Source organism: Meriones unguiculatus, chromosome 3 (genome assembly GCF_030254825.1).
Source record: "Meriones unguiculatus strain TT.TT164.6M chromosome 3, Bangor_MerUng_6.1, whole genome shotgun sequence".
Classification (NCBI taxonomy): domain Eukaryota; kingdom Metazoa; phylum Chordata; class Mammalia; order Rodentia; family Muridae; genus Meriones; species Meriones unguiculatus.
This window is the reverse complement of record NC_083351.1, coordinates 76,543,541-76,563,334: the sequence shown is the minus strand read 5'-3', so window position 1 is coordinate 76,563,334 and position 19,794 is coordinate 76,543,541. Positions and strand designations below refer to the sequence as shown.

Genomic DNA, 19,794 nt, shown 5'->3' with positions numbered 1-19,794 from the left:
GACCTCAACATAAAACCAGATACCCTAAATCAATTGGAAAAAAAAGTGGGGAACAGCCTAGAACTCATTGGCATAGGAGACAACTTCCTGAACAGAACACCAACAGCACAGGCTCTAAGAGCAACAATCAATAAATGGGACCTCATGAAACTGAAAAGTTTCTGTAAAGCAAAGGATACCGTCATCAAAACAAAACAACTGCCTACAGATTGGGAAAGAATCTTCACTAACCCTTTATCTGACAGAGGACTAATATCCAGTATATACAAAGAACTAAAGAAGCTGAAAAGCAGCAAACCAAGTAATCCAATTAAAAAATGGGGAACAGAGCTAAACAGAGAATTCTCGACAGAGGAATATCGAATGGCAGAAAAACACTTAAAGAAATGCTCATCCTCATTAGCCATCAGGGAAATGCAAATCAAAACGACCCTGAGATATCACCTTACACCCATCAGAATGGCCAAGATGAAAAACTCAAGGGACAACACATGCTGGAGAGGTTGTGGAGAAAGGGGAACCCTCCTCCACTGCTGGTGGGAATGTAAACTGGTACAACTGCTCTGGAAAGCTATCTGGTGCTTTCTAAGACAATTAGGAATAGTGCTTCCTCAAGACCCAGCTATACCACTGCTAGATATATACCCAAAGTTCGTTTAAGTACACAAAAGGGATACTTGCTCAACCATGTTTATAGCAGCTTTATTTGTAATAGCCAGAACCTGGAAACAACCCAGATGTCCATCAACGGAGAAATGGGTACAGAAATTGTGGTATTTTTACACAATGGAATACTACTCAGCAATCAAAAAGGAGGAAATCATGAAATTTGCAGGCAAATGGTGGGATCTAGAAAAGATCATTCTGAGTGAAATATCCCAGAAGGAGAAAGACAAACACGGGATATACTCACTTATATAGACCTATAACATACGATAAACATAATGAAATCTATACACCTAAAAAAGATAATCAATTGAGCGGACATGGGGTAAGATGATCAATCCTCGTTTAGAAAGACAGATGGGATGTGCATTGAACGTATGACAGGACTCTACTGAGCGCATCTGAAAGACTCTAATTAGCAGTGTTTTCAAAGCAAAGACTCATGACCAAACCTTTGGCAGAGTACAGGGAATCATAAGAAAGAAGGGAGTTAGTCTGTTGGGGAAAGGATAGGAGCTCCACAAGGACCAAATATATCTGGGCACAGGGTCTTTTCTGAGACTGACATTCAACCAAGGACCATGTATGGATATAACCTAGAACCTCCAATCAGATGTAGCCTGTGGTAGCTCAGTAACCAATTGGTTTCCCAAAGTGAGGGGAACAGGGACTATTTCTAACAGGAACTCAATGAATGGCTCTTTGGTCTCCCCACCCCCGAAGGGAGGAGCAGTCCTGTTAGGCCACAGAGGAAGGCTTTGCAGCCAGTCCTGAAGATACCTGATAAAACAGGATCAGATGAATGGGGAGGAGGTCCCCCCTATCAGTGGACTTGGAAAGGGGCACAGTGGAGATGAGGGAGGGAGGGAGGGACTGGGAGGGAATGAGGGATCGGGACACGGCTGGGATACAGAGTTAATAAAATGTAACTGATAAAAAAAAATAAATAAGTAAATAAAAAAAAGAAAGGACTGAATGCTCATAAAGGGTGCAAATTATAAAAAAAGAATATAAAAAATGTTTTTCTAGTTTTAATTCTGTCATGAATCTTTTGTCTTTAGTGGTAGGTAAGTGCATAAAATCTATTTGATACTGAAACTGAGAATTTTAATGTAAACTTCAAGCTTCCATCTGAATGCCAACTCTAATCGGATATTTATTTGCAAAGACTTTTAATAATAAATTTTATTTAATTGTTTAATGTGTAGTTATAACTTAATATGAGTGACTCACTGTTTTCCAGGGACCCTGAGAGTGAGGACAGGGACAATTTCATGCATCTTCGTACTCCTACCTTAGTGCTTGGTGCACACTTGGTTAAGATATATGAAGAGAATAGGTGATTGGATAGCTAGCAGGATGGCAAACAGGTAGATAGATGACCAAGTAAAAGCTTTGGTTTCCCAGTAGTTAAGAATTTAGAACTAGTTCACTGATAGGGGAGGTCCTCCTCCCCTACTATCTGACCCTAGCCTTTCAGGTCTCATCAGGACTGGCTGCTTTGTTTTCCTCTGTGGCCTGGCAAGGCTGCCTTACCACCTTCCCGAGGAGAAGGTGATCAAAGAGCCACTGAGTCCATGTCAGAGACAGTCCCTGCTCCCCTTACTAGGGAATCCACGTGGAGATTGAGCTGCCTCTGGTCTGCATCTGAGCAGGGAGTCTAGGACCTCTCCATGCATGGTCCTTGGTCCATTGGTCTCTGCAGGCTCCCCTGGGCCCAGATTTTTTTTTTCTGGCTCTGTTGTTCTCCTTGTGAAACTCCTGTGCCCTCCAGGTCTTTCCATTTCCCCCTTCTTCCATAAGATTCCCTGCACTCTGCCCAAAGTTTGGCTATGAGTCTCATAATCTGCTTCAATACACTACAGAGGGCCTCCGTCCTGTCCTGTCCTGTTCCCTGTCTTCTCCCACTTCCAAAGTCTATAGTGTTTGCCCTTCTGAATAGGGATTAAGCTTCTTCCCTAGGGTCCTCCTTGTTGTTTAGCTTATTTAGGACTATATCTTTTAGTATGTTTACCCCATATTATATAGCTAATATCCACCTATAAGTGAGAATATACCATGTGTATCTTTCTGCTTCTGAGTTCTAGGGGAAGGGCATGGGGGAGAAGAGGAAGAGAGGATGGATCTTGGAGGAGATGAGGAGGGATACAAAGTGAAAAAATTATAATAAAACATAGATCAATTTAAAAAGAAAAAAAGAATTTAGAATTAGGTTTGCCTATCTGAACTTTATAACCATGGGACAATCATTTAACTGAAATTTATCATTTGTAACATGGGGGTTGTGACACCGGAACATATCTCCTAGTGCTGTGATGAAGACTGAGTCATCTAATCCATGCGGAACACTGTCTACCTCTCAACAAATGCTACAAGAGTGCTAGCCCTCGCCATTTCCAGTCAGTTGGAGACAGCTAACTTTGGTGAGGCTTGGCAGAGCTGAGGAAATACATGGTTTCTACCTCAGGAGTGTTGTGGAGACTAAGGGACTAGAGTTATCTGTCAGGATGGGGAAAGAAATTGGACCCAGGAGGCTAAATAAAGCAGTGAAGGAATGGTCTCTTAGATCCAGAAGACAGCAAAACCTTGTGTCTCAACCAGACCCTCAGAAAGCCAGAGGAGGGCTGAGGCAACCATATCTTCACAGCCTTTTTGGTGTTTCTGTTTTCAAAGATACCACAGTGGGCTTTAACCCCACTGAGGAGTGGCTAGAGTGCTTCACCCTGGATTTTATCCCCTCGCAGAGAACATCACATAGCAGCAGCCCACCCAAGTTGAACCTAAATGCCAAAGTCCCCACAACAGCTACCCGGTAGCCTGCAGAGCACCAGCAGCCATGATAAGGGTAGAGCGGAGATCCATAGCTGACACTCCGAATTACAATCTAATAGCTTACCACGCTTCCCTCGCACACAGCAGCAAAGGTTACCATGCAATTACGTGTCGCTACATACAAATGACAGAGCAGTTACGGTTACTTTACCAATTACAGGGAAATTGCTCCCACTCTGCACAGACTGGCACTCTGAAAAGCTCTATCATCTCCACTAAGAGAGGACTGAAAACGCTGCCAGCATCCTTCCTCTGTCAATGTCCCCTGGCTCTGGGACAGAACCACAGGCAGCCACTTGAAGAACCCAGGTCCTGAGAAGAGCTGAAGGAGGCAGACCCAGCTGTAGGAAACTGGTGGGGTTCTCCTTCAACCCCTCAGAACAGGAGTTCTCAACTTGTGGGTTGCTACCCCTTTGAGGGCCAAACAACGCTTTCACAGGGGTCACCTAAGATGATCTAATATCTATCAGATATTTACATTAGGATTTATAACAGTAGCAAAATTACAGTTATGAAGCAGCAACAAAAATAACTGTATAGTTGGAGCTCACCACAACATGAGGAACTGTATTAAAGAGTTATAGCATTAAGAAGGTTGAGAACCACTGCATTAGAATCACCTTCCAACCCCAGGTTTAGTATCAGTTCTTGAGGACCCAACCATCATGAGTACAGCCATGCCAGTCCATCTTGAAGGCTGTAAGACAGGAGGTAGGTTGGTACCTTATCCTGATGCTGCCCTCCCCAGCTGGCAGGCCCCTAGTCCACTCCTCACAGCCCCTTCCCTGCCACACAGAGATACTTTCCCTGGCCCCCAGTTGCCCCACCTTTACCAGAACCCCACTGAACCCTTATTACAGAAAGGTCAGAACTAGGCCAGAGCTCAGTGGTCCAAAGGCAGTGCTAATGAGGTAGGGGTCAGTAGGTCCATCCCCCTGTGGGCCAATTAGCTGAGCTCTGGGACATAGTCTTTTCTGTAGCCACAGGCTTTCCCCTCTCACCCCAGGCATCCAACTGCTTATAAACAGCCTGTGCTGGCCCAGAAATGCAGGTCAGGTGAGCCAGTGTGATGTATAGATGGACGCAGCTGGCTACTCTGACCATGGACGTACCTGCCAGGCTGCCCTGAATTCCAAGGAGAAAAATGAAAGGCCAAACCTGATTCTATACTTTCTCTGAGGTCAGTAAAGAGATGAGTCCTTACACACCTGGCAGCAAAACAGCCCTTCAGTCCTTCCTGGCATGAGGAACATTGCCCACCCTCTCATGTGAAGTTCTGAGCACCTCCACAACATTTTCTGACCCTGGGATACCACCCATGTCCATTAAATGAGGGAGGAAAGCTTCCCAAATTCCTTCCATGTGGCCATCTGAGCCACTACTGGGGACCTTAATCTAGAGGAACTCCTTACTTTGAGCAAGAGGAAAAGGGGGCTTCTAGGAAAACAATGCTACTGACAGTTCTTTATTTATTAATTTGTTTCAGGGTATTTATAAAAGAGCAAGCATTCAGGGAAGTCCCAGGAACATAAAGAAACAAAAGTCTTGGTTGATGTCCAGCATATTGTCCTTCTCTAGTGGGGAAGCAGACTTAGGTTGTATTTAGACAAGCTGTTTGGCATCTTCTTGGGGGTACCCTCAGAGAGAATGGAGGGCAGGGAAACAGTCTCTGTGTACAGGTGACTTTGTCTACATGTTCTTTGGCTTAGAATACAGAATACTACCATTTTTTATGCTACTCCAGAGAAGAAAGTAAGACACCAGACCAGAACAACCCATGTTACAAGAAACAAAATCAAGACTTGCTATGGCTTCCCTAGCAACCTATGAAGTTACAGGGAAAACAGAAAGGTCTAGAAAGAAAAAAAATCAAACAAATCCAAAAACCTAATGTCCAGTGGGTTGCTAGGCAGCAGTCTTAGAGTGGGAACCTTCCAGTCTCAGGGACAGCAGGGCCCACAGCGTACGGAGGACCTCTGTCCTCAGCCATCTCTAGAACCTGGACACAACCAACCTTACCCTGTTGAGAAGATCCCTGACCAATCATCAAAGTTTGGTCTTCCTCTCTTGTGTTCATGTGTTTCAAAAAAAGCAGAAATGGAAGCTTTGTAAAGACATACAAGACAGAGGGGAAAGTAGAAAAGTCTGTGAGCTGCTGCTCCTGAGGACAAAAGCCCTTTGGAATTCCTCATCCTCACAAGCCAAAAACCTCTTTGCATTAATTATACCTACATACACTGGCAAGTGCGTACACACACACACACACACACACACACACACACACACCACAGCACAAGTTGCCCATAGCAGGCCTCTGCTAGAAACCCAGCATCAGTGAATTACACATGTGGGATTTCTTTTTAAAGGAGGTATTGATCAGATAAGCTGTAATAGCTCATGTCTAAATAGACTCCGATTGTGAAGCTCTGCAGTACAGGGTGATAATGATCACCCACTTATTAGGAACCATATCTCAAATATGGCTGCTGACCCTCAGGTGCTCATAAATGCACCAGGGCCTGAAGCACAGTATGTGTGGGCCCCTAGAGATGATCCTGTGTATGCTCTACTCTGTTTCCTCAGGGGTAAACAGAGAGGGGCCTAGGAAGAACTCCGGGGGCCTATAAAAGGCTTAGGTTTATCCTATGAGAAGTCTGTTACTCTGTAAGATATGGTCATTTCTGCAACAAAAAATTCACACACACACACACACACCTCCAACCCTTTGATGATTTACTGATCTGCATAACCTTTGCTTTCTTCTTCATAATTTCTAACCCTCTCTCTAAGCCTCTATTGAAGCTCCTACTGTGTTGAACTCTGAGAAGAAAGCCAGAGAACCGTTATAGGTGAAGGTTGCCCCTGAATCCAGGCTGTGAAATGGAGTAGGGGATTGTAGTCATCCACTTAGTTACTACTGCATCACTTCAGAATGATTCTTTGTGTGCTTTTCAATGCAACTGTAGGGACAATGAATGTGTACAGAGGAGGGGAGGAAGAGCCAGCAAGCCACAGCGACAATAACCTAGTTAGACAAATATGTTATTGAAGGGACTCAGTGCAAAGCATTTCATGGCTGGAAAATCATCCCAACAAATTGTAGCCAAGGTTCCCAAGAACCAAGAGACCTACTTCAGGCATCTCCTAAAGGAGGGAAGAAACTAAGAATCAGGGCAGAAGAAGGCCAATTGTGTCCCAGGAGTTCTCTGAGGAGCAGGGGCAGCTTCCAAAGTTTAATTATTGTACTCCTGTACCTATGGAGTAATGGAAGTCATAAAAAAAGTCAATGTTTCTTTTTATACCTATTTTGAAACCTCTGTATGTTTGGGGACCAACTGTGGCCCAATGTCACCAGATATCCAAAGATGTTCCCATAGTCATGATAACAAGCTAGTCTTCTAATAGGGCACTGAGGAGACTCATTGCTGCTATATTCCCAGGAGAGGGGCATTATTCCCAGTGTGCTTTCTGCAAGCCAGCCCCACAAACAACAGCAAGTGTTTGGCACGTACCCTCTGAGGGGTTGCTGAGCAGCCATTAGAGAGCAGCGCAATCAGGATCCTGGGGGCTGGACCCATGACCTTCTTCTCATTAGCCCAGCTGCTGAGGGCCCCAGGTTCCTCCCTCTATTAAGTGGCCAGGACATGGCACAATGGAGGTCTGTACAGGCCACAGCTATGGCCCGCTTGGCAAGAGAATCAGAACTCTGCAGGTGGCAACTAGACTAGGCGCAAACCCGGTGGCGATGACTGGACCCCTGGGGACTCCCAGAGAAGTTTCTCAGCCTTGTGAGCAGTACCCTCCATGAGGAAGATCCCCTCCCCTTCTAGACCTTAGCAGCTGCCTGTCAGGGGTAGATAAATCCCACACAGCCTGCCCATCAATCCCAGCTCTTTTCTCCCTCCCAGAGTTTAAGGCAGGCAGCCACAGCCACCACTCGAAGTATAATTGAAGTGAGGAATGCCACGATGATTAAGTTTGTGTGTTTCCTGGCGGGTACAGGGACGCAGTGGCCCTGCTCGCCAGGCTGAATTATGGGGTAGGTCATTCCCTTGTTAGTGGGAATAAATTTTATTAGCCCCACTCATGTTGCCATGTATCTTCCTCTCTTGCTCCTTGGGCCCGTGTGTCTGGGTAATGTCGCCGGCACGCAGGATAAATCAGCAGAACAGATCCCATTATATTTTGGAACACTGACAGAGACACAGTAATGACATGGAGAGCGATGCTGGCTTTCTTTGCTCTCACAGATCCCGGTACGTGTATGCGGGCAGCATATGGGGCCAGGATTCACGAGGAAGAAGGATTTAAATGGGCAGACAGAATGAGGAAAGTGTCCTTGGTTGCCCCTTCCTCCTTTAACGTTGTTAATGAAATGAGACCAGTTGCCAGGATGTGGCTATGTGATCATTCCCTTCAGCCTTGCAAAAATTAAAGGACACCGGAGCATGAGAGCAACAAGACCACGGAGAAAGGAAAGAAAGAAAGAAAGAAAGAAAGAAAGAAAGAAAGAAAGAAAGAAAGGCCAGCAGACAAGTACATCCTAGGTACTAAGAAACTGAAGAATGTAGCTTCAGTTAGATAGAGCCCAAATCTCTCCAAAAAAGATACTGATGGCGAAGATCCAGCAATAAATCATAGGGACAGTATAACCAGAGGTGGGAGTGCAGGGTGGGGCTGGGATAATTTGTATTCATCAAGGGGTTCTGGGCCTACCCTTACCTAATAACATCAGTGAGTTTCTTTTTTGCTTTTTATGAAATATATATTACCTCAACAACTCCTTCATTAGCATAAATTAGAGCAGAAGGGAAACTGTTTACTGGCCCTATGATAGTTCATGAGCTGGTGCTGGTTAAGACCCAAAGGTCCAGACTCCCTGGTCAGAATCCTCACCAAGATACCACCCTGTGTAAATAAAATGAATTAAAGGGAACCCCATATCTGGGGTGATCGGTGAGGAGCATTCATGTGTTAATTGACAAGATGCCCAGCCTCCCATCCAGGCTGTGCTATGTCGTACTGAATGATGCTCATGTGTACATATGTATACATGTCTGTATACTCATGAGAGAGGAATATCACTAAGTTCACTGCTAAGGGTAAGAACTACCCTCAGGAGGGGAAACTAGCCACACAGAGAGGCCAGAAGGTGACAAGGCACAGGAAGAGAGGTTTAGAGCAAGACAAGGAAAAGCAGAGAGCAACAGAGAGATATCAACAAGAGGGGAGATAGACACAGGGAAGGTGTGTGCACCGGTGGGAAATATGACTAGTGAGCATGACATTGTGCGGAACCTGGGTAGTGCTATCTCAGCATGGTGAGGCTACATGTCCTTAATCCACAGCTCAGGAACTTACAGATGGAGTCTCTTGAATTTGCCTGTATTACAATTCAGTGTGTGTTATTCTTGGGTTCTGCAGTCACATACGAAGACACACACACACACACACACACACACACACACCTCTGACCTGCTGGCCTCCCAGTAACATCCTGAAAGAACACATTCAGGCAACCTCAGACTTCCTCCCACCAGATCTAGCTAATCCCCCAGGACTCAGCCATGACCCTACTTGATCTAGATGAGATTTCTGCTGTAAACCCTGCTGACCAAGAAGGATAAGATAGGGTGAATGGCTTTACACCTAGATGCCTAGCACGGGAGCTACATTGAGGCAAGATGTGGAAGACTTCCATCTTGGGGTTGTCTTAATAACAGTCAACCAAATCTGAAAGAGGAAAATTGTGGAGCTCAAAGGGCTTGCAAGGAGTGAGAGCCCAGGGGGGTTGGTGGAGATTTGCAAGGTGTGTACCTATTGGGACTATGTGGTGCTCTATGAACTTGTTTAGTGGGCTGTAGTGTTGGCAAGAGAGTTTGGGATGAGAAATGGGGACAGGGTGGGGAGGAAGAGAAGTTCCTGGGCCAAGGGAGGGTGAGTGCCAAGCAAAGAGAGGAACTCTTACCTCTCACCATAACAGGAAACAAGCCCTTGTAGTCAGAGCCTAGCTTCCTGCTGACAGGGAAATGAAAACAGCCCAAGGCTGAAACGGGCCTGGGAAAGCTGCCTGGCCATTCCGGATGCTCATTTTCATGTAGTTCAGGATCTCAGGCGCCAGGCAAACCTGAGTGACCATCTATGCTGGGACATAAGGCCAGCCTGAGTCCAAGGGGATGACTCTGTCTTCTTCCTAGGACTACCTGCTGTGTCTGGGAAACAGATGAATCACAGAGCATGGAGGGATGAGGTTCTCCTTCATATCATTGTATGTATGTTACTGGGCAGGAAGTAAATATGAAACTGGTTCTTATACCTCTGGGAACCCCAGGGGACTGACAAAGCCAGTGAGTAAACCTTTAAATCATATGGGAGCTTGGCCAAGTCTTCCACGTGGTTCTTCCACGTGTGCCTCCGGAATCTTGGGAGATTTTCCCAGACTGCATTAACTTGGAGAGCCCCACTTGTACCTGATACTCAGGGCCCAGGACATGCCCTGTCCTGACTAGATGGTCCTTGCAAAGGGACTTGCCTACCTGGACAAGATCCACTGACCCTGTTCTGAAACATACTATGGGTGAAGTAGTGGGCTGGGAATTTACATACACACTATGTCCTAAACTGCTAATTACATGATATTAAAGTAAGTACTTGATTTTCTGTCTCTCTATCCCCTTGGAGCTGGAGAGGATGCCTGCTTCTTCTGTTGTCCTATAGAACTCTGGGAATAATGAAAGGAGGAGGGAAGCCCTTTGCACACTGGCAGGGCAGGGCTGCACAAAGCGGTGGTGGCCCTTACTCTCTACTCCCAGTGATAAGGGCCTGACAGGTGATTGATGGTGGTGATTCAAAATAAGAGTCCTTGTCCCATGGACCCAGGTTTTTGCTTTGTTTTGTTTTTAGCAAAAGGACACTCTGAGGTCAAAGCTCACAGAGAAGAGGAAATGATTTGTTTCCATTCTATGTCTGCCTCCCATTATCAGCTGTAGGCTGGTTCTGCCTGATGCCCATATTCACCTCTTGGCTGATTCCAAACTCAGACTCAGGAAAGGGAGCAATAGACGCTCCCTTGACCACAACCTTTGTCCCATCTACAGGCTGTGGTGGTCAACTTCCCTTCTACATTCTTGGAGACTGAGGTCTTTCCTTGAGCTTGGCCAGTCCATTGCCTAGTTGCCCAGAACATTCCCAGGACTTAAGATATTTCTCCACTCATCATCTTACTCAGAGGCATTGCCTGGGGCTCTGTGAGAGACCCCAGCAAGCTGAAGAGGGAGAGGAATGTAGGTATCCAAGTCTAGGACAACACCTAGACTAATAGAGGACCCAGATCCTTGGCTCACAGCAGTGCACACCCCAGAGAAGGCTGCCTATTCCATGTCAAAAATGGCCGATCTTTGTGAGAAAGGCTGGCCTGCAAAGAGTCCTAGCACAAGACAAAAATAGTGGGCTATGTCCTCCATAGCCCTAGAGTTATATGCTTTGTAAACTGAGAGTTTCAGAGAACCTTTGAAGAAGGCTGCAAAGGGGATCAGGGCCAGGGAGAGAGACAATGGTTAGAAGCTACAGAAATAGAAATTAAACCAAACTGATTAGCCCTCCTAGATGCCTTACTAGAAAGTTGGCCTCGGGTTAACCTTTAGGCCCCCGGATCCCATCACAGCCCAAGACCCCTGTCAGGTGTTTCTAGGTCTCTTATCCCTGTAACATTATGAGATTCTCCGAGCAATGTGCAGGCTCTACTGCCTTCTCCATTCAGACTGGACTCAGGGAAAAGGAAGGCTCAAAAGGCAAAGTTTGGGGTTGCTTCCATCCCCTAAAACACACCTAGAGATGCCTCACAAGACCCCACAGTATCCACATCCAACACAGCCTAGGGATTCACACTTGCAAGTGCTTCTGTATTCATAGCCACTCAACCATAGCAGACCCCTCCTGGCTGTTCTCCAGCCACATCTCTGACATGAATATAGCCCACCTTCCTAGCCTGTGGGGAGCAGAAGCACCACTGAGCTCTCTGAGAGTTGCAATCAGAAGGTTCTGGACACAGGAGGTAGGCAAGTGACCTAAAATCAGGCTTATTTCAGCTCTGAATTCAGGGACAGGACTATGGGTCTCCAGAAATGGAAGGGGCCATATATAAGTCTAATAAATACCTTCTGATAAGCAGTCTAACTCACAGAATTAGAATAGAGGATGTAATCTTTGGTCACATTGCCTTTGTAAGCTCTCCAAGTTGTAACTACAATAAAACACACAGGGATTCCCCACCCTCCAAAACAAACCCTTAAAGTCAACGTCTTAAGTTTTAGCCTCCTTCAGCTATTCCCAGTAGCAGGAACCCATGGGACAAATCCAGCTTTGATGGTTAGTTTTATGTCAACTTGACACAAGCTAGAGTGAAGAACTCTCAATTGAGAAAAACACCTCTATAAGATTTGCCTGTGGGCAAGTTTGTAGTGCATTATCTTGGTTGATGATTAATATGGAGGGCCCATCTCACTGTGGGCCATGCCACTTCTAGGCTCGTGGCCTTGGGTGCTCTAAGAAAGCCGTCTGAGCAAGCCAATAATTAGCACTTCTCCATGGCCTTTGCATCAGCTCTTACTTCCAGTTTCTTCCCTTGGTGATGGACTGTGATACAGAACTATATGTTTAAATAAACCCTTTTCTCTCCAACTTACTTTTGGTTATGGTTTTGATCACAGTAATAGAAACCATAATCAAGACACCGTCTGAGATTTGGTTCCCACTTTACACAACTCAGGGGAGCCCCAGATTCAAAGGCAACAAAGAATTCTGGAGTTCATTGTGTCCATTTTCTCTCTAGACTGGAAGAAACAGCATGGAATGCAGGATGCCAGGATAGCTGACACTGGGGGCAGTGTTACAGTCTGGTCTGGCTGATGCTGACATTGTGCCTTATGGGACATGTGTGGTCTGAGCTGAGTCCAAATGAATTGTAACAAGAGAGCCTGAGCAAAAGAACTTGGGTATCAACCAAATCAAAGAAAACTGATACTGTGCATTAAGAGCTAGCCTGGCCCTTTTTAGACTGACTGGGAGACAGCCCTAGCCCTGTGCAGTTTCCAGCCTCCTTCTCTCTATTCTCAGCTCTGAACTCGCCTCTCACTTGAAAGGGCTAATTAAAGTCAAAAGAAAAAAAAATCAAAAGCTTGTTATCTGGCTCCATTACTCCTAGTCCTGACATTGGTCTGTCTCGCAAAGCTGTACTCCCTCTGTTCTCTCCAAGGATACCATGCAGTGTTAGGGCCTACAGCTCTGCAGGCCTCCGTGGTGAATGTGGCAGGAGCAAGAGCAGGAGAGATATCTGTTCATGCAATCAGGTGGCCCCCTGAAGATGCTATTGCTCCAAATACAAACACCTAAACAGGTTTAAGCAAGTTTTCTAGAGAAAGCTGTCAGAGATTGGTAACCCCTGTGATCTCAAAAGAACTCTCTGTTTTGTCAGCACACATTGCTACCATTGTCATTTTCTAGCATGAGCAATGTGTGCACATAGGTATATAAATGCATTGATGGAAGGCTCTAAGAACAACAATCAATAAATGGGACCTCATGAAACTGAAAAGCTTCTGCAAAGCAAAGGACACCGTCATCAAAACAAAGCGACCGCCTACAGATTGGGAAAGAATCTTCACCAACCCTTTATCTGACAGAGGACTCATATCCAGTATATATAAAGAACTAAAGAAGCTGAAAAGCAGCAAACCAAGTAATCCACTTAAAAAATGAGGAACAGAGCTAAACAGAGAATTCTCTGTAGAAGAATACCGAATGGCAGAGAAGCACTTAAAGAAATGCTCAACCTCATTAACCATTAGGGAAATGCAAATCAAAACAACCCTGAGATTTCACCTTACACCCATCAGAATGGCCAAGATCAAAAACTCAAGTGACAACACATGCTGGAGAGGTTGTGGAGAAAGGGGAACCCTTCTCCACTGCTGGTGGGAATGTAAACTTGTACAACCACTCTGGAAATCAATCTGGCACTTTCTCAGACAACTAGGAATAGCGCTTCCTCAAGATCCAGCCATACCACTACTGGGCATATATCCAAAAGAGGCTCAAGTACACAAAAAGGACATTTGCTCAACCATGTTTGTAGCAGCTTTATTTGTAATAGCCAGAAGCTGGAAACAACCCAGATGCCCCTCAACTGAAGAATGGATGCAGAAATTGTGGTACATCTACACAATGGAATATTACTCAGCAATGAAAAATAAGGAAATCATGAAATTTGCAGGTAAATGGTGGGATCTGGAAAGGATCATCCTGAGTGAGTTGTCCCAGAAGCAAAAAGACACACATGGTATATACTCACTCATATAGACATACAACATAGGACAAACCCACTAAAGCCTGTGCATCTAAAGAAACTAAGCAAGAGAGAGGACCCTAACTAAAATGTCCAATCCCCATCCGGAAAGGCAAAGAGGATGGACAGGAAACAACCTAGGAACCTACCACAGAGGGCCTCTGAAAGCCTCTGCCCTACAGACTATCAAAGCAGATGCTGAGCCTGATAGGCAACTGTTGGGCAGAGTGAATGGAATTTTAGGTAAGAACTGGAAAATAGTAAGAGCAGGAGAGGACAGGGTCTCCACAAGGAGAGCAACAGAACAAGAAAATTTGAACACAGGGAACTTCCCAGAGACTCATACTCCAACCAAGGACTATTCATAGAGATAACCCAGAACCCCTGCACAGATGTAGCCCATGGCAGTTCAGAGTCCAATTGGGTTACATAGTAATGTGAAGAGGGACTGCCTCTGACATAATCTGAGTGGCCTGCTCTCTGATCACCTCCCTCTGGGGGGGAGCAGCCTTACCAGGCCATAGTAGAGGACAATGCAGCCACTTTTGATGTGAACTGATAGACTAAGATCAGAAAGGAGAGGAGAACCTCCCCTATCAGTGGACTTGGGGTGTGGCATGCATGCAGAGGGAGGAGGGAGGGTGGGATTGGGAGGGAAGGAGGGAGGGGCTTATGGGGGGACGCAGAATGAATAAAGTGTAATTGATGAAAAATTTTAAAAAAAGGGAAAAAATAAATAAAACATCAGTAGTAATCACAAAAAAAATGCATTGGTGGAGATATTTATCACATGTATTCAAGCGTGCCAGGGTACTCAAATGTAACATCAAGATTTAACCAAGCAGCTATGGGCTGAAGTTCATCCCCTCCCAAATGCAAATTTAAAGTTGGTTGCATTTTAACAGTGGTAAGAGGTTCCTGGCTAGTGGGGCTGGAGAGGAGCTTGGTGGTTAAATCATTTGTTATATAGGCGTGAATTCTGAGTTTAGATCCATGGGAAGGCATGGTGGCCTACTTATAACTCTGACCTTGGAAGACTGAGTCAGGGAAATCTCCTGAGCAAGCTGGCTAGCAAAATAGCCATATTGATTAGCTTCATGTTTGACCGAACGACTCTATCTCAAAGAATAAAGAAGAATGATTGAGAATGAGTTCCCATATCAACCCTGGTGCCTACACATACATTGGGTCTACATACTTATGCCCCTCCCCCAAAAAATATAGGAAAAGAAAAAAGGAGATAGGATATTTAAGAGATGGTTAGTGAATGGGTTCATTTGTTTTATTTGTTTCTGTTTTTTAAGACAGGGGTTATTTTCTTGGCCTTGGATGTCCTGGAACTAGTTCTGCAAACCAGGCTGGCCTCAAACCCAGAGATTCTCTTGCCTCTATCTCCTAGATGCTGGGATTAAAAGTGTGCACCACCACTCCCATCTTGCATTAATTCTTCTATTGTGGGAGTGGGTTAAGGACGAGATCAGTTATCTCTTTCTCTCTTTCCCTTCGTGCTCTTGCCATGTTATAATACAGCAGATGGGTCCTCAAACAAATGTAGACACTTGATTATAGACTATGGCAACCTCTAAAATTATGTGAAATAAATTTCTGCTAACAATTGGTGGTCCAGTCTTGGCATTTCACTATAAAAGTATGAGGGTTCTCTAAAGGTCTTCTCCATACTTACCTTCTCCTGTTTCCCCCAACTGACCTATGTTTAAGTGTGCACATACACACAGAGCACAAATATGGCTCATCATTTAAGAACACTTCAGAGTCCCCCATGTTTGTAATGGCCCCCACAGACCATCCTGCTAGGTCATCCACTACCCAAAATGAATGGCTCCAGGATTCTTGCCCTTAATTCCCTTCCTGAAAGATTGTAAGCTGTAAGCTAAAACAAACCCATTTCTCCCAAGTTGCTTTTAGCTGTGGTGTTCATCACAGCAACAGAAACTTAGGACAGACTTTTTTTTTTGTGGCACTATGAACACAGAAGATGTCTTATAAATTTGGTGATCTTTTCCTGTACCCCTTTATTTTTATTTGGCATTTATAAAAATATGCATGGGGCTAAAATACTCCCTAATTCTCTGAAATCCAATGTCCACCTCAAATGCAAAATAACTTCACATGTTAACACTTGTTTTTCCTGAATCTTCCATCATTTTACTCTAAGCTGCTCCACCATGCCCAAAAACAAAAACAGAAACAGACAAAAACAAAAAAAAAACTCATCAACTTTACAAGTTTCCACTAACTCCCAGATGTATTTCTCATAATCAGCAACAAGAAAGAGATCAGAACGAGGTACCAATAGGAAACCTATATTTTACTAAAGATACTTGGCTGTTGATAGTCCAAACCAATGAGACCAAAGAAGGAGAGCCATAAAAACCCCATGGAAGCTATAAGGCTGGGGTCCTTATCATCCACACCTCACTGTCCAGGCCCTCCTTACTCACCGCACTGCTGCAAGGGATGTCCTTCACCTTGAGCCAGGCCAGATCTAGAGTTCCCTCGCCCCTGTAACAGGACTGCAGGCGCTCCTTAATACGGTCATTGATCTGCTTCAAGATGAAGATGCACAGGGCAGACTCATCCAGAGATTTCATCTTCCGCTTTTGGCCCTTGGAGAAGACGGTGAAGAGGAGGTCATCATCTGGACGGACTCCCAGGGTCCGGCCAAGCACAGCACCAGCTTTGGACAGGTAGGCAGCCTGTAACAAGCGATACTCCACCCCATTTCGCTCACAGCCAATAGGCACCTCCACGTAGGAGTTGAAGGCTGTGTCCTCTTTGCAAAGCCTCACAAGCTTCGATGTGTACACCTGCTCCTTCGTTGTGGAGCCTGGGGGAGACACCATCTCTGGCTGAAGTGTCAAAAAGTAGACAAAGTTGCCACTGCTGAAACCATAGACATAATAGATGTCAAAGTCAGGGATGACTGTGAAGGTGTCTGAAGGGATCTTAATCATAGAGGCCACAAATTCATCATGGAAAACATAAGCAAACATGCCATCTGCCTCAGAGTTCTTAGTCAGCTTCCGGCTGGAGATAGTAGGAAAATATTCAGGCTTGCCATCCACTGCGGTGGCAATAAAGAGTTTATCATCCAAGTTGTTGTAGGAGACGATCACCCCAAAGACAGAGCCACTCTCATTAACCCCAGAGAGGTAATGTTCCTTCTTATGAAAGGGCTCCCCCAGCTTGAAGAGGTCCTCTAGCCTCAGGAGCTTGCAGATACCCTGGTACAGGCTCCCGCATGCAATCAGCCTGTTTTCTTTGTAGTCTATAAGCAGCATCTTGTTGACATTATTGGTGCTGGCCAGAGGCTCATTGCAAGTCTGAACAATACGGGGTGGATAACACTTGGGGTTGTCCTCATCTGGCCCTGTCTGATGAGTCACCAAGACCTTGAGGTCACTAGAGAGTTTGTAGATCCTATTGACAGCCCCCAAATAAATGTGCCCTGTCCTTTCATCTACCACAAGGTGATTGAAGCCTTCGGTGGGCTCCCCACGGAATGTGACAAATGAACGCTTCTGAGACAGCTGGGGTGGCTGCCGTGAAAGCAGCATGGAGGAACCCATCCCTACCACCAGCAGGTGGGAGAGCAGGCAAGTCCAGTTCCAGGGCATGGCTTTCATTTCAGAGACAGGTCCTCTTGACACAGCAGCACTCCAGTAAAACCGTTCTTTTGGAGGGCCAGGACTCAGCAGGGCTGTCTCCCCTGGTAAAGAGAAAAGATCAAAATGTGAGTGAATGAGTGGGGTACCCCAGAAGCAGAAAGACACACAGGATATTTACTCACTCATAAGTGGATATTACACATAGAATATAGGATAAACATACTGAAATCTGTACACCTAAAGAAGCTAAGCAAGAAGAAGAACTCTGGCTAAGATGCTCAATCCTCATTCAGAAAGGCAAAGAGGATGGACACCAGAGGAGGGAGAAAACAGGGAACAGGACAGGAGCCTACCAGTGGGCCTCTGAAAGACTCTACCCTGCAGGGTATCAGAGCAGATACTGAGGCTTATAGCCAAACTTTGGGCAGAGTGCAGGGAATCTTATGAAAGAAGGGGGAGATAGTAAGACCTGGAGAGGACAGGAGCTCCACAAGGAGAGCAACAAAACCAAAAAATCTGGGCACGGGGGTCTTTTCTGAGACTGCTACTCCAACCAAGGACCATTCATGAAGATAACCTAGAACCCCTACACAGATATAGCCCATGGCAGTTCAGTGTCCAAGTGGGTTCCATAGTAATGAGAACAGGGACTGCTTCTGACATGAACTGATTGGCCTGCTCTTTGATTACTTCCTCCTGAGTAGGGAGCAGCCTTACCAGGCCACAGAGGAAAACAATGCAGACAATCCTGATGAGACCTGATAGAGTAGGATCAGAAGGAAGAAGAGGAAGACCTCCCCAATCAGTGGACTGGAGGAGGAGCATGAGTGGAAAAGGGTGAGGAAGGGTGGAATTGGGAGGGGAGGAGGGAGAGAGCTACAGGGGGGATACAAAGTGAATAAACTATGATTAATAAAAATAAAAATGATACAAAAAAAGAAAAATATGTGAGTGAACTATGGTAGGGCTTTGTGGTGCCTACAGATCTGCCTGAATTCACTACGTACATGGAACTGACCTGTCTTGGGAAAGCCAGGTGCCAGCTTAGCTGCAGGAGATGGTTATCTTGGTGATGGCAGCCCTGGTACACCTTTATTGTAATAATTATGGTGATGATGGTGGTAGTGATGAGTAGGTTGATAGCAGTGCTGCTGATAAGAAACAATTGCCTACTGAGTATCTGGCTTTGCACCAATCCCTGTCCAATACCTCTTCCAACTGAGTCCCAAGGGGGTCCCAAGTTAGTGATCCTAGTGAGCAGCATCAATGAAAGCTAGAGGGGGAAGGGCATCTGTACTATGCTCTATGTCTCCAGGTTCTGTGGACCATCTCCTGCCCACTTTCTTATGCCTAAGAGATAGTAGCTTTAACCTCATTGTTATTACCTCAAAATACAGCACTACCCCCTAAAGAAAACAATTTTTCACGGAGACTTTTATTAACTTCTGCTAAAAAGACCAAATTTGCACATTTTGTTTCCTGCCAGAACCATAACTGCTGACAACAGAGGGGCGTGGTCATTTTACACCACATTTTACAACTAAGGAATGTGAGCTTAGGGGACTTTTGCGGCTTATCCCACCAATACTGGGAAAGGTGGCTGAGGCGGCCCATAGTAGGTCCTTAACCATCTCATTTCATCCCAGCCTCTCACGGCAAGGGCTAGACTGTATTTCCTGTTACCTACAACAGAATTGTTAAGGCTTACTTACTCCTTTTTGTGGGCAACCCATTACAACTGCTGTTCTGTGCCCTTTTTGCCTTTCTTGCCTCCTCTGTCAGATGGTACAGTGAGGTTAAACTGAAAGTCCACATCCTCCATCCCCTCCAGCTGCAGTGGTCACCAACTCCCGAGTACATTACCCATCTGTGGGCTTTCCTTTCATTTTAATGAGATCTTGGTTGCCTCCTATCCTGAGGACTCTTCTGTCTCCTATACTGGGGACTCCCCTGCCTTCTATGATTTTCTTTGAAAGGAGAAAAAAATGCATTCAGAAATCACTGGTCTGGAAACAAACAAACAAATAAGCTAGCAAACAAATAAATAAATAATCTCTAGGGAACAAAATTGCCATCCATCCTAGCAGTTGCCTTTATTCCTATTCAATATACTTTCTGCATGAGTTTCCAGGGGACAGCATCATGTTGCTTCCAGCTTGGATGAAATAAGGGCTAGTGGAATTGCCAATATCTTATTTAGGGGCACCCCAGCTCTGTAAGATTTCTCATTCCCCCAAGTGCCTAAAGAAATGAGGTTATGGGATGAGAAAAAATGTTAAAGTAATAGAAATCATCCCAGAAGGAAGAAAGCATAAGTTAGCTGGA

The 19,794-nt window shown here is 45.3% G+C and overlaps 1 protein-coding gene across 1 annotated transcript in view; it reads right to left on the bottom strand.

Moving 5' to 3' along the window:
* Plxna4 (plexin A4) overlaps positions 1-19,794 on the bottom strand; it is a 455,563-nt gene that overhangs the window by 364,895 nt on the left and 70,874 nt on the right. Inside the window, exon 2 of the mRNA XM_060380221.1 lies at positions 16,303-17,570. Coding sequence (XP_060236204.1) covers positions 16,303-17,487 — 1,185 coding nt within the window. The 5' untranslated portion in view covers positions 17,488-17,570. The remainder of the gene's footprint in view (positions 1-16,302; positions 17,571-19,794) is intronic.